Source organism: Microtus pennsylvanicus, chromosome 10, assembly GCF_037038515.1.
Source record: "Microtus pennsylvanicus isolate mMicPen1 chromosome 10, mMicPen1.hap1, whole genome shotgun sequence".
Lineage (NCBI taxonomy): Eukaryota > Metazoa > Chordata > Mammalia > Rodentia > Cricetidae > Microtus > Microtus pennsylvanicus.
The window spans coordinates 13,487,587-13,503,183 of record NC_134588.1 but is presented as its reverse complement, the minus strand read 5'-3'; the positions used below and the strand labels follow the sequence as shown (position 1 = coordinate 13,503,183).

The following is a 15,597-nucleotide window of genomic DNA, read 5'->3' as shown; positions in this document are numbered from 1 at the left end:
CTCTCTAAACCTCAGTTTACCCACCTATGAAACGGATGGCTGAGGCACAAGGGCTAGTCATGTTTCTATAATCTGAATACATTTAAAAGCACCAGCAATTTGCAGGTTCTGATCGATTGTCCTGGTGGCAGACACCAGGGGACTCTGCATTTCTGTAGGGACAGTGCAGGAACATTGAGAGCAAGGCGGTGTAAATGTCCTGTGCTTGGGGGTGGGAGGTCTCATTTTTGTACTCTGGAATCCTAGAACACCTGACCTCTCCCTTCCATTCTGCACCCACAGAACCCTTAGTAGCAAGCTGGAGAATGCTAAGGTCAAGAATATGCCAGGTTCTCTCAGGCACAGAGTGGTCTTGAGCCAAGGGAGAGAACAGACTGTGTGCTCAGCCCCACCTTCTCCACCCCATTCTAGTGCACAGAGAAGACAGTCCCTAGCATTCTTTCCTGAGGCTCAAGCACAGAGAAAAAAAGCCCACCCTCTAGGAGCTATCTGAATGCCACCCTTGAACCCCAGCGAGGAGCCAGGACTGTACTCAGAGATGGTCAGGACCCTACTGTGTAAGCTTCAGGACCCCACTGTGTAAGCTGAAAGTGTTATTACCCTTCCAGGCCTCAGTTTTTTCATCAGTTGTATGGGGTTAAAAGAAGAAGAGACTCTCAGGTTACTCAAAGGACTTTCCTATGATAAGATAGGTAAAGGGGCCAGGCTGGAGAGATAACCAGTGGTTAAGATTACTTGCTGTTGTTCCAGGCGATCAGGTGGTTCACAACTCCGCCTCCAGGGCACCCACTCACCTACACCTAAACATAAATCTTTTTTTTTTTAATTAAAGCCATGTGAAGAGACTGGGGATGAAGCCCAGTTGTAAGGCACCTGCTTAGCACACGTATTGCACTGGGTGTGATCCCTTGCACCATGTAAACTGAGCCTGGTGTAAGCCCAGCACTTAGGAGGAAGAGGCAGAAAGGAGTTCAAAGTCATCCTTGGCTACAGTGAGTTCGAAGATGTAGCTGGACAGATAAAAGTTAATGAACAGAGCTGGGCATGGTGGAACGCTCCTGTACGCCCAGCTCTTGGAGGCAGAGAGACCAGAAGTTAACGACAATGACAGACCCAGCTACTAGGAGGTTCAACAGCGTGGACTACATGAGACCTTGTCTCAAAAAAAGCAGAGGCTGGTGAGAGAGAGGCAGGCTGGTGAGAGAAGCCTCCCAACAAGCACTGGGGACCAGATTTCCATCCAGGAGACCCACATCGTGGAAGGAGAGACTCGGTTTCTTTAAGCTGTACTCAGATCTCCATAGTGGGATCACAGTACACTGCCCCCTAAACACACATAAATAAATGTAATTTTCAGAAATTAAAAAAGCACAGGGTTGGAGAGATGGCTCCGTGGTTAAGAGCACTGGCTACCCTTCCAGAGGACCCAGATTCAACTCCCAGCATCCACATGGCAGCTCACAACTACCTGTAACTCCAGTTCTAGGGGACGTGAAACCCATGGCAAAACACTAATGCACATAAAAATAAAAATAAATTTAAAAAGTAGCCATGTAGTGGTGGTGCAAGCCTTTCATCCCAGCACTTGGGAGGCAGAGGCAGGTGAATCTCTGAGTTTGAAGCCAGTCTAGTCTACGGAACAAGTTCCAGAACAGCCAGAGCTATTTACACAAAGAAATCCTGTCTTGAAAAACTAGAAACTAACAAATAAGAAATAAATTAGTTAAACAGAGATTTAAACCCTATGCATATAAAATAAGTAAGAAGATTAGCCAGGTGGTGGTGGCACACACCTTTAATGCCAGCAATGAAGAGGCAGAGGCAGGTGGAGCTCATGAGTTCAAAGCCAGCCTGGTCTACAAAGTGAGTTCCAGGACAGCCAGGATAGTTACGTGGAGAAAAAACAAACAAGCAAATTCTTCCAGTTGAGCACAGAAGGCAAATGCCCACTGAGCCACACCTCCAACACAACAATGTACCCTTAGGGCAGGAATAGGAATGTTCAGTGGCCTGCAATTTTCAGGTGGTATTTATAAAATAACCTTGTTTATCTTCAAAAGGGAAAAAAATCAAGCCAGGTGATGCTGGTGCACACCCCTTTAACCTGAGTCCTTAGGAGGCCAAGGCAGGCAGATCTCTGAGGCCAGTCTGGTCTACAGAGTGAGTTACAGGACAGCCAGGACTATTCAGAGAAACCCTGTCTTAGAGGGGAAAAAAGGAAAAAGTTCACATCATAAAAATTTATACATGATTCGTACATCCAGATGTGGTGACCTGGGATTTTAATCTCAGTACTCTTGAGGCTGAGGCAGGCAGATGTCCAAGAGTTTGAGACCAGCCTGGACTACACAGTGAGTTCCAGGCTAGCCAGGGCTACATACTAAGACACTGTCTCAAAAACACAAACACACAGATATATACATGCCCATGCCATGCTAGTGTGACCAAGAAACAAATCTAAAAGATGGACAACTGAGATGGTTTCTGGAGTGGGCGTGTCTCTCCGCTCAGTCACTGCTGTGAGCAGCGCTTACCCCTTTAGGAATAAAAAGGAAGATGGAAAGTATTTTTTGTTTTTAAGTACTGTGCTTCAGGGTCATTTGTCTTCTGTAGTTTATATTCCCAAACTTCGGGCTAAAAATTAATCTGAAAAAGTAAATTCAGCTGTGGAGGAAAGTCAGCAACCAGGGGTTAATCCCACCTCATTCTCTAAATTCAGTCACTAAGAGACCTGGGAAGAAGGAAAAATGCAACCAGACATTTGTGGAACACTCAGTTCTCCGGGCAACAGCCGCAGGGAGGTTGTCCTAAAGAGAATAGCCAGGAGCCCAGAGATGAAAGGACTTCCCAGGAGCCGCGGGAAAGCTGAACTCCATTTTCAGGAGCTGTGCAGCCCGGGTTGTAATCTCCCTCCCTGAAGGGAGGCTATGTCTTTCTTCCTTCCCAGGAGATATTTTCCCCACAGGTCCTCAGAGGCTAGAGAAAATGCAGGGCCTAGACCTACCCAAACAAAACCTAGTTTGCCCATGACTCCTCCCCTTCCAGAAATTTCTTCATGACCCACTACAGTGAGTGCCATCACTTCCCAGACCCTGCCTGACATCAGGCTGTTACTGAAAAAGCTGGGAACACTGTATTTTAGAATATACCTAGAAGAGAATATCAGGGTAAGGCCAAGACTCAGGCTCTGAGCCTGCGCCTCAGCCAGCGGGACACACACACACATACACACAGCTTAGAAAGTGCTTTTCTGGCGAGCAGGCTTCCTATGCCCTAGAAGGCATGTGTTCTGCCAGTCAATAGCAGTGTTTAGAAATGGTTTTAGGGACTGGGGATATGGCTTTGTCCACAGAGTGCTGGCTTGCTATACCCAAAGCTGTGGGTTAGATTCCCAGCACTAACTACATAAACCCCTTCAGGTAATCCCAGGTTTTAGGAGGTGGAGGCAGGAGGATCATCCTCAGGTTGAGGCCAAGACTTCTCAAAAAAAAAAAAGTCCTCTATGCCAGACACAGAAGCACAAGCAAGTACAACTGCTAATTTTACACACACACACACACACACACACACACACTACACACACACACACTACCCCACAGGGCTGTATGATGCAGGAGCCTCTTCCTCCGCCACTGTTTCTGCTCACATGAGTCCTGGGATCAAAGCCAGGCTGTTATGCTTAGCAGCAAACACACTTACCAGTTAAGCCAACTCACCAGCCCATGTTTTCTCTCTATAAACAGTAATGGCAGAAATGGGCTTGTTGGAGCCAGGCGGCTGGCCACAGGCTCGGCAATCTCCAGCTGGCTGTATCGCCTGAGGAGCACCTTAAAAGGGTGTTCTTTGCCCAATTTACAGTAGGTCATGGAAGAGGAGAGGTCCCCTGGCTACAAGACAGATGTGTCAGCCACGCTGGCCTTTCCTTCGGTTTCCCCTCCTTTCAGAACCTTCACCCTCCACGACTGTAGTTCCTGGGTGGATGAAATCAAGGTCCAGTGACGTTGGGTCACTAGGTTTAAGGCTCACAGTCGTTTTGAGGCTGTTGAGATGGCTCATCACATAAAGGCGCTTGCCACCACGTCTGATGATCTGAATTCTACCTGGGACCCCTCATGGTAGGAGAGAACCAACCCCGGCAGGTTGTCGACACTCTGACCTCCACACATGCTCCCTGAAGCACAAAAGCCCCCCCCCCCACACACACACAAACTAATGCACCCTATCTTGTCTGATCTCAGAAGCACAAGAACAAATAAATAAATTCAATTAAAAAAAATATTAAGAGTCGTTTGGGTGGAAAATACCAATGCTTTCTCCTCAGCAAGCACTCTGAAAACAGCTTCTTATCACCAAGCCAGAAGCGCCTGGGATTCTCCTCCCTCCCCCTCAGGCTCCTGGGTCAGGAAAGCTGTGTCCACAAGGAACTTTGACCCCAACAGGGAACTTGCAAGCCTTCAGTCTATTCTGCATTCTGCAGTTGTTCGTTCCTTTACATCTCCTCTGAAAATACTTGTTTTCAAACAGTTTTCCCCACATCTAAAACCAGCCACTAGGTTTGGAGACCAGCACACCCCTGTGTGGCACTCCTCAGGCACGGCAGGGAGTGGTGGTCCATTGGTTCAGTAAGAAACGATATACATACACTTCTCTTTCTGCTCTCAGAGAACTTTAAACACAGCCCTCCACGAGAAGGACTTGGATGGGCTTCACACAGATAAAACAGCAAGCAACTGAGGGCACAGTTCAAAGACAGAACACTCACCTAGCACACACAAGGCCCTGGCTTCTGTTCTCAGCACAACCGAGGGGAAAAAACAGCAATAAATATCATAGGGCCAATACAATAAACATAAATAACTAAAGAGAAAACCTTTCAATGGGATAAAAGGGTCTTGAATGACATGCTATTTATAATATGATCATAATGACATGTTTATTTAGCCATGACCTTACTATATAGCCCAGGCTGGCCACCAAATCAAGATTAACCCAGATTAACCAGAAGTCACCCAATCTTATCTGATCTAAAGCTTATCAAGGCAGGCCCTGGTTAAGTACTTGGATGGGAGGTGTGCTGAAAAGACAGAGTATGCTATCGATAAGAGCAAAAGGAAGAAAGATGCATACATTTTCTGGGTAATTATTGCTCATGTACCATAAGGCATCCAACATAATGCTTAAAATGCAGGTCAAACAATAAATACATAAGCCATGGGCAGGCAGGATCATTAAGCAGGTAAGGCCAAATGTCTCTGCCACCAAGCTAGACAACCTAAGCCAATCCCCAGGACCTATACAGTTCCTATATAGTTGAAGGACAGAATACCTACAAGTTCTCCTCTGATCTCCACATGTGTGTATGGTTTGTAGGCACTCACACAAATGAATAAATACATGCATACATATGAACATATATTCATACATACAAAATTTAGTCATTGGTCTGAGAGTGCTAGCTTAGCATGCTCAGGACCCTCAGGTCGTACGTGCTACACACAAGTGTAATTATCGCAAAATACAGCTGGATGACTGACAGAGGAAAAATAAACACTGCAACACATGTCCGCTAAATGGTCATAAATGAGTCTCTTCGGATGGAAGGGACAAATAGCAAAGAGAAATTTACAAAGGACACAGTAAAATTACGCATACATCCTAAAAGACTACGGTATCTTAGATATTTCATCATGTTAGTTAGGGCACAGAGAACTGAACCAAGCTGGTGCTCACCACCTATAATCCCAGCACTCGAGGCTGAGACAGGAGGACCACAAGTTTGAGGCTAGACTAAGTTCCATAAAGACTGGGACCTCACCTTAAACAGTGACTAAGATACTACACAAAAGATTTTTAATAAAAAAATAAAATAAATTCTCCTGTGAAAACTGGCAACACCTGACTTGAGAGAGACAGTGAGACACACCAGGCTGGGAGGCGTGAAACCCTCTGCCAAGACAGTGTGTAACATTTTAATGCTCTAATTCTATTTGTTAGGTTTACAACTAAAAAATGATCAAGCTGTATCCACAGGATGTTTATCAATGTCTAATTTCTAGACAAGTGCTCTACCACTAAGTTATAACACCACTCTTCAGTTTAACTTTTAAAAAATCATTACATTTATTTGTATATGTACATGGCACACATGTTGAAGTCAGAAGACAACTATCTGAAGTAGTCAGTTCTCTCCTTCCACCATGTGGGTCCTGGGAATTGAACTCGGGTTAGCAGTCTTGGTGGCAAAGCCGTCTTTATGTGTTGAGTCATCTTATTGTCTTTAAATGTTTAATTTCTAACCATAGAAAAATGACTGCTCACAATATAAAGCTGGCCAGAGAAAGAGTTTATGATATAGCACTATTCCAATTTTAAAATATGTACAAATAGAAGGTTAGTTGCCAAGCTGGCAAGATGACTCAGACAGTAAAGGCACTTGCTTCCAGGCCTGACCCTCCCACCACCAGGACCCCTGTGGGAGAAAGCTGACCTTCCCACGTGTGCAGTGGCAAGAAAGTGCCCCCACACACTAAATAAATGGGTTAAATACACACACACACACACACACACACACACAATATTATAGGCAACTTAAATTTGATTTTTCCTTGAATTTTTCTGCCTTTGCTTTTGTTTTTCAGTTACTCTGAGTTTCAGCTGGATACTTTTTTTAATTTGGCAGAAACATGCAAATTAGCAACAATGAATATATTTTGCATATTGCATGGATATTGTCACATAGAAGCTACTACAGAGAGCCCTGGCTGTTGAATAGTAACTTTTTAAAAGACAGGGTTTCTATGTGACTCTGACTGGCCTGGAACCTACACTACAATATAAAATAGGCTAGTCTCAGACTCACAGAAATCCCCTTGTCTCTGCTGAGAGCTGGGATTAGAGGCTGCACCACCACACCAAACCCAAATAACTCATTTTTAAAACTGTAATTCTAAGAGCTTCCTTTCTCCCTTCCCTCCTTTCTTTTTTAAAGACAGGGTCTCAAGCACCCCCAGCTATCCTCACTCTCTGTAGCTGAGGATGACCTTGAACTTCTGACCCTCTTGCCTCTCAGAGAGCTGGGATTACATTACAAGTATGCACCACCACACTTGGTTATAAAGTACTGGGGATAAAACCCATGGCTTCCTGCATACTAGGCAAGCGCTCTGGCAACTGGGCGAGGTCCCAGTCCTTCCTGAACAATTTAATCCAAGTCCTTTTAACAATTTGATCTACACTTTCTGTAATGAACATCTACTATCTTATTACTTACTCCTCAGGCAAGACCCCGCATTTGCAAAACTGAGACAAGACAGAGTTAGACAGAGGTCAATTCGGGGTGCACAGGAGGTTCCAGAAGAACCTTGGAAACAGACTTTAATCCTCCCAGCACTCGGGAGGCAGAGGCAGGTGGATCTCTGTGAGTTTGAGGCCAGCCTGGTCTACAGAGTGAGTTCCAGAACAAGCTCCAAAGCCACAAAGAGAAGCCCTGTCTCAAAAAACCAAAAAAGAAAACAGAAAAGTATGTAGGGATGGAGGGATGTGGTTCTGTGCTGGAGCACTGGCCTGCTGTGCGAGGCCCTAGGCTCCGTTTCCTTTGTTGTAAAATAGTAAATAAATCTGTATATATCCAAAGGAAAAATACCAAGTTAACACAGGCAGGCGGATGGAACCACAGGGTGAGCCCTTCACCATCTGTGATGGGGAAGAGGACATTCTCTTTTAAACTTGTTAATAAAACCTAGTATGCTATCAAACACTTCCTACCGTTGGCTAAATAACAGGGAGGGGAATGATGAACACAGCCAAAGAAAAGCCTTAAAATGGGGGCAGGAGACAAAAACACAAAGTCCCTGTTCAGCAACAAGACCTCACACTGCTCACACGGGACATGGCCCCAGACAAGACCCACATCAGCTCAGTGGCCTCATTACTTCACTCTCAAGTTTAAGCAAGAGGAGGGTGGTAGGGAGGGCATTGGGGGGGGGGGCTGATGAGGAAAGAAACTGCTCAAAGAGAAAGTTGGCAGCATTTAACCTTCAACAAGTAAGAAAGGACAATGAGAGAAGCCGCTGTGCAAACACACAAGGGACTGCTTCCAACTGGCTTGTCACCTGCCATCAATGGCCATCAGCACCACAGCCAGAGTAGTGAGTATTCAGCCCACAAGGGTGAACCCTGCCCTCTTGGGGAAGAGACTAGCAAGATGGGCAGATTCTGTGCAGGAGTAGCCCAGACACTTCCATTCATTGTGAGCTAGAGACCAGGGCAAGGTCAAATCCAAGAGGCAATTCTAGAGAACGGAGGCAGCTTTTTTTTTTTTTAAATCGGGGCTCAGCTGCCTCTCCCAGATTGCAATTCACAGCAGAGGAGGAAGCAGTGCATGCGTGGAACCAGTGCATGCATGGGAGACAGCAACCAGATTCATTCCGAGGCATCCAGGAGACAGTGCTAAATACAGTCCCATCATCAGGACAGAGACTGGGGACACTCTATCCACCAGGATATGGCTCGTGTGTCTAACGAACGAAACACTCAAAAACGGGAATATGGGGTGGTGAGATGGCTGACTGAGTAAAATCAATGACCTGGCTGAAGAGAACTTGAGGTGCACACACCCACACCCAAATATACATAAATGTAATCACACACATACACTTATACATATACATAATGAAATCACACATACATACATAAATGTAATGGAAACTTTTAAAGAATTATTGAAAACTAAACACAGAGTACACGCCTATCCTTAGTCTCAGCACTTAGGAGGTTGAGGCAGGAGGTTGAGTTTCAGACTAGCCTGGGCTACCTAGCAAGATTCCAACTCAAGAAACAACAAACAAACAAACACAAATTGGAAGGGCTAGTGGCTGCACAACTGCCATCATGTCACCCTTTTAAAGGCCCCCCAAAATTAGACTCTTATTTTCCGTAAGAAATCACTGAGGGCTGGGTAGTGGCGGTGTAGGCCTTTGATCCCAGCAGTCAGGCAGAGTAAGGTAGAACTCTGAGTTCGAGGCCAGCCTGACGTATATACAGAGCTACAGAGAAACCCTGTCTCGAAAAACCAGAGTGGCAGGGAGAGAGAGATCACTGAGGCTCTGAGAATAAGAAATAGCAGGTCTCTGTGCTGAAGGCACAATGATCTGGGCAGCCAAGGGCAGCTGCTCTCCAGTGGGTGGAAGCCAGACCCTGAACTGAGAAGGATGTAGGCCAGCTCTTAGTCCATGAAGGATAGCAGACCAGTAGTAGCAACCACCAATCACCGACTTTTGGAGGCTGCATGAGGAAGAAACATTACAAGATGACCCACACTTGGCCTTCCCTTCCCTCCCTCATTTTCAGGACTCTCGTTCTGTCATTCAGGCTGCCACTGCCTCCGGAGTAGGACGACGGGCCCACGTCACTACTCCCAGCTCAGTTTTCAATATTTCCATTTACCCAGTGAAGTCATGGCAGTCCTGGGAAGCCACACAGCTAAGCCACAGAACTGGAGCCTATGCCTGACCCCTAAGCCTGAACTCTTTCCAGAGTCTCGTCACAGCTAATGAGGCCAGCCCGGGTTCCACCCCTAGGAGGTCTCTACCTTGATTGAGGTATGTCAAGGTCTCTTCATGAAGCTTCACAGCTGGGGAGGTGGCAGCACACAGCACGTACTGCAGGGGTGGCAGGCGGGCCCCATTCTCAGGAGATAGCTGTGGCTCCTCCTGCTTGAAGATGGGCAGAGCCAGCACATCACTGTAAAACACAGGAAGCGGTGGTAAGGAGTCGAGTCCAGGAATACAGAGCTATGTCGGGCGAGAGATGCAGGCCATGGTCCCAGACACGGTCCAAATCTCAGGTGCAACCACTACGGCATGCCGTTCAACGGCCCTCGTGAGATCCAGTCACCCAAAGCCTGGAGACGGGAAAGTGTAAAATTGTCTACCTCCTGAGGCCTAAGCGACAGAAACCAGCAACTATTTCTTTCTTTTTCTCTTGGAGAGCTGCTTTTTTTCCCCTCCTTTTTCTCAGTGGGAGAGGTATATAGTGCTCAGGAACTGTGTGCATGCTAAGCAAATGCTATACCACACTGAGCTACAGCCCAACACGGGCACCTGCTTCCCATCTGTAAGCAAAACACTCAAAACAGCTTTGAAAATAATCATCTGGACAATTTTTGCTTTTTTGCATTATTTATTAATTTAGTGGGCGGTGTGAGCAATACACCTGTCACGACATATGTGGAAGTCACAGGACAACATGCAAAAATGAGTTCCTTCCTATCACATGGGTCCCAGGGACTGAACTCAGGTAGTAAAACTTGGCACCCCTACCCACTGAGCCACCTCACCAGCCTCAATTTTTATTCTGTAATCAACTCTATATACCGACACTCGGCAGTACTCCCTAACTATAAACTGCATAGCTGAGGAGCAAGTGCCTCCTCATTCACATGGACATGCACCCCATCTCTCCCAAAAGGGGGACACAACTGGCTTGGCTTGTTTGTTTTGGGTTTGAGGGGCAGAGTTGAGACAGGGTTTCTCTGTGTAGCCCTGGCTATCCTGGAATTTACTCTCTAGACCAGGCTGGCCTCGAACTCAGAGATTTGCCCGCCTCTGCCTTCAGAGTGCTGGTATTAAAAGCGTGCACCACCATCACTCAGCCTGGAGTTTTTTGTTGTTTGGTTTTTGAATTTGACACGTTTATTTAGTTAGTTATTTGCATATGTGTCTGCGCACAGGCACATGTGAACACGTGCGTACACAGAGTGTGCTAACACCAAGATCAGGGGAGGGCTTTGGAAGCTGGTTCTCCCCTAACCATGTGAATGCCTGGGATTGAACTCAGGTCATGAGGCTCGGTAGCAAGCACCTTTACCTGCTGAGCCATGTTGCCAGTCCAAAAGTCCTGCTTTAAAGCTCCTAATGATTTACCCAAAATACTATGAAGATAGAAAACCTTGATTTCAGTCTTCTTACCCAAGCAGCAAATCTTAAAAGGCTTAAGAGTTGTTTCCTTCACTACTAAATAATGTTCCCTACAGCAAAAAGTCAGCCCTGGGCTGGGGGGCCAGCTCAGTCAGCAAAGTATGTGGAAGCATGAGGACCTAAAGTCACCTTCCAGAGCCCAGTCTACAAACCTGAATGAAGTAGCGTTCACTAGTGACCCCAGTATGGGAGAGACGGGGTGGCAGGATGACCCCCAAGGCTCACTGGCCAATCAGCTTAGCCTGCCTGCCAAATTTCAGGCCAGCAGGGGACCCAGCGAGAGGAACATCACTAAAGACTAGCTGGCCACTGTGGCCGCTCCTTTAATCATTTGGGAGGGAGAGACAGGTGGATCTCTGTGAGTCCAAGGCCAGCCTGATCGACATAGGGTTATAGGATAGCAGAACTACATAGTGAGACCCCGTCTCAAAAAAACACAAAACAAACAAGAAACCAATACTGAAGGTAGTCCTCTGGCTCCTACACACATGCACAGATCATCACATCCATGTACACATCAGCCTCCAATCATCCTGTAGCGGAGGAACTTGTTTCTAGACCTTTCCAGAAAGGTCTAGTCGGTATGTTGCCCAGGCTAGCCTTGAACTCCCAGACTCAATGAACTGTCCACTGAGTTGAAGGACTATAGATGAATGCCATTGCAAAGACCAATGAAATCCCTGAGGATCAGGATGACCTGCAGGCAGGAAAGACTTGCTTAAAGGTTCTAAACTATGTTGCTGCAGAAACAGCTACCCAGAGGGTGTCTGCCCTATCTTGATGACCCTCCTCCCTCCACGGGTCTGGGCCATGAATCAGATCAGCTGACCCAACTTCACTGCGTAGTCACCAGGACTATGTGTTCCCTGTACAGCATCATAAATGAGTGTCCATGAAACACAACCCAGCACACACCCCAACAGTGTTTAACTCCCAGAAAGCCTGCCTGTGGGCACACCTGGGAAACCTTCCCTACGTGGGCTCTTCTGTTATTCCTGTCTGCTGCTGAGACAGAGAGAGAGACAGAGCCAGAGAGACAGAGCAGGGCTGACCAGCTAGCTGCACCTGCACCAGAAGCAAACCTCCCTTTCCCCCTTCTCCAGCCTGGGCAGTTATGAAGGAGCGCAAGCCGTCCTGCTCACCTAGGAATTGCATAATTTCATGTTTGCCCAGACCATGTTAAGTTAATAATCCATGCGCTGTTACTTTTAAATTAAAAAAAGAGGGGGGTTGTTAAGAACCGTCACTCAACACTAACTTGTTTCTGGCCTGGTGTCCTTATTTGCCAAGGAATAAAAGTCACCAGAACATCAAACAGAAAGGAGCGGGAGGGACCTGAAGGCCACTCACTATTCGGTGAAGTCAGATGGCTTGTAGAACTTCCAGCAGAATAATAATAAAAAGGAGGGCCGGAAGTTATCAAAATGGAAAGTCCCGGGGTTCATCCCAGCACTGTAAAAAATTAAATTAGCCAAGCAGCGGTGGTACACACTTTTAATCCCAGCACTTTGGAGGCAGACGCAGGGGGATCTCTGTGAATTCAAGGCCAGCCTGGTCTACAGAGCAAGTTCCAGGACAGGCTCCAAAGGTACACAGAGAAAAAACAAAGCAACAACAACAAAAACAACAATAAATTAATTAAATTAAAAAATTTAAAGAGGAAAAAACAAAACAAAAATATCCTTGCTCTAGCACGGACCACAGGCCTTCAAGGAGGTCAAAAATTATTTGAAAGTAAAAATAAAAAATAAAAAAGGCAGCTTCTAAGAGGGGAGCATGGACTGTCTTCACCCAGTGCTCCCTCAAAGGAACCGGTGCAGCTTGGTAGCACTCAGCCCCAATGATTGACTTCCTCCTTCCATGCAAAGTCCAAATCCTAAAAGTATCTGGGTTAGCTCACTAACTTCTATCTCAGGCGAAGATGCAAGACCACACCTTTCCTCTCACAAAACTGTCCCCTAACAGGTGCCTCCAACTTTAACTCAAGGTCACCTTCAAATTCATTAAGACAGGACGAGCTACCTAGCGGCCACTCCATCTAGTAGTAGATCAAAAGAAACTACCAGCAACCTCATAGGTGTTACAGCTAACACGTACTCACTCTGTAGCATTTTTAACTGTGGGCTTTGCATTACCTTCAGCACACCAGGATCTGCCGTCAGACTGATTGCCACTTTCTATGACTTGGAGTTAAAACAAACAAACAAAAACTGAAGCTACACCAGCGAAACCTGGTCAGGCTTAGGCTTTCTAAGAAGGGGGTGTCTTCCCAGAGGGCTTCTGGACATAGAAAGTTAAAAGTACACATAACAGAAAATTCAAGCTGGGAGATTTGGGGGTCCAAGGAAGCACGTAAGGTTCTGCATTTGGGATCGACTTCTGCTTGCAAGCTCGCTTTTTCCTGAACCCACGTCCAACACCTTTTGGGTTAAGTAAGGCACATATAATAAACTGGGAGTAGGATGGAAATAAAGACAGGTTGAAGCTGGTTCTGGCGAGTTCAGAAAATGAAATGCCTGCCTATTGGCCCTCCAGTCAGCTGTACCACGGTGGAAAAAAAGAATCCCATAGTCACCGAAGCAAAGGGAGTGGGGGGGGGAGTCTATTTCCTAAAATAGGGAGTTCAGAGAACTTTGCGATACCCGCGGGACCCTCTTCCCTTGATGCACGCTAGAGAAATCCCCGCAGCAGAGATTTAGAGGCAGGGGCCCGGGGGCCACACCAAGCTCACCCGGGCAAGGGACAGGGACAGCCAGCCCACCAGAGCCCGGGCCCTCAAGGCTGCAGCGCAAACCGGCTCCCACCACCCACCTGTGGGCCCACCAGCCGAGACGAGCAAAGAGTGGGGCCTGGCTTCCTGGGACACACGAGCTCCTGATGGATGTGGCAAGTTTATTTCTCCAACTGGAGAAGGGAGAGGGAAGGCTGCGGGACCTGGCCCGGGACGCTGCAAGCGATCAGGAGACCTCGCAGAATCGCCCCGCTGGCATCAGCGCGCGGCCTCCCCAATCAGCCCCCCGGGGGTCTCCCGGAGAGTTCCCTCCCTGGAGGCCGCACTGGTCTGTCGGCGCCCTGACCCCGATCGCAGGCAGGTGCTGTCCGGTCTTACCGCAGGTAGCTGCCAGAATTGTGCTGGTTGTAGTGTTCGGGCTGCGTATGCCAGAACAGCATGGCTGGGGCTTCCGCAGCACCGGCCGGGGCGTGGCACCGAGCTGGACGCGGCGACACCGACCACCAGCAGTCCACCCCAAAGAAGCACTCGAACCCGAGCACCCGGCGGGCGGCGCCTTTTATGGGCCTCGGGTGGGCGTGGCATCCTGGGGCGTGGTTACTGCCGGTCCACCCCTACCGCTAGCGCGGCGGGAGGGCGGCGCTGGGCCGCACCTGGCTGAACCTTCCCGTGCCTTACCGGGAGCTCGCTCCTGGCCACTGCCCCTGGGGACAGGGCCACCCTCATTGCGGCCTACTGGCCTCTCAGCCCCGACGCTGAGCCCAGGGCAGATCCCCAGAGACACGGAGCGCTTGTCAGTGGCAGGAGTACCTAGGCACTCTGGATCGCGTTAATGTTGCTTTTGTTTTTCCTTGCACTGAACACTGATCGTCTGGCCTTTTTTTTTTCTCCTTCTTTGCTTTTTCTTGTCTTTAATCCCATTGCTAGGCATCTATGTGGTTCACTGCTCGCCTAACATACACAAAGCCCTAGGTTCTAAACCCAGGTGGGGTAAAAACAGACCTGAAATCCCTGCCTTGGTGGAAGCAGAAAGACTACAAGTTCAAGGTCATTTTCTGCTACACAGTAAGTTATGGAAATGCAGGAGAGCTTTCTGTAAAATAAAAAAATTAAAAAAAGGAAAGAAAATAGACACCTGGGACTGCTATTCAGAGGCCAGTTACTCCTCAGTCGGAGTTCAGATGTGCCGGGGAAGAATCTGAAAACAGTAGTTACAGAGCCCACAGGGCTTGTGACAACCCTGCTTTGACAACCTGGGCTTGTGTGACCCACAGAAAAGCTTAGGAAATAGGGTGAAGAAGCGGCCACAGGAGGCAGGAGTCTTTCCACTGTCTCCCTCCACTTCCTTCTTTCAGGATTGCCTTTTAGCTTACAATTCTCTCTCCGTTCCCACCCCATGCGTGTCTCTCTCTCTCTCTCTCTCTCTCTCTCTCTCTCTCTCTCTCTCTCTGTGTGTGTGTGTGTGTGTGTGTGTGTGTGTATGTACGCGCGCGCAGGGGGCGGTAGCAGCATTGTACCTTGGTGTGTGTGGAGTTCAGAAGGTAGTAGTAACTTCTCCCTCTACCACATAGGCCTGGGGATCGAACTAAGGTCTTGGGGATAGGCAGCAAGCACCTTTACTGAAGTGCCATCTTAAAGGAGGTTTTGATGTTTATATTCTGGCTGAGTGTAAACCAAGGCCGGGGCAGGTGGGCAGGTAGGAAAGTGTTCAGTCCCTGGAGCTAGACCCACAGGTCTCTGGACCCTAGGACCTCAGCAAGGCTTATGAGGCTTTGGAGACCTGAGCCCTTCACTACCTGGGACTGCACAGATATACACAAGTCCTCCTTTCCGTGCTGGCCTGCTGTCTCTCCTGCTGCTCTGTGAGGAACCTGTCACTCCCCGCCTGCC

The 15,597-nt window shown here is 47.8% G+C and overlaps 1 protein-coding gene across 1 annotated transcript in view; it reads right to left on the bottom strand.

Annotated features, from left to right (window-relative positions):
• The window catches only part of Tfcp2l1 (transcription factor CP2 like 1), a 60,078-nt gene extending 45,842 nt beyond the window's left edge, over nt 1-14,236 (bottom strand). Inside the window, exons 1-2 of the mRNA XM_075987715.1 lie at nt 14,086-14,236; nt 9,590-9,741 (exon numbers count right to left, since the gene is read on the bottom strand). Of these exons, the coding sequence (XP_075843830.1) occupies nt 9,590-9,741; nt 14,086-14,147 (214 nt within the window). The 5' untranslated portion in view covers nt 14,148-14,236. The remainder of the gene's footprint in view (nt 1-9,589; nt 9,742-14,085) is intronic.
• Nucleotides 14,237-15,597: the final 1,361 nt, after the last annotated feature.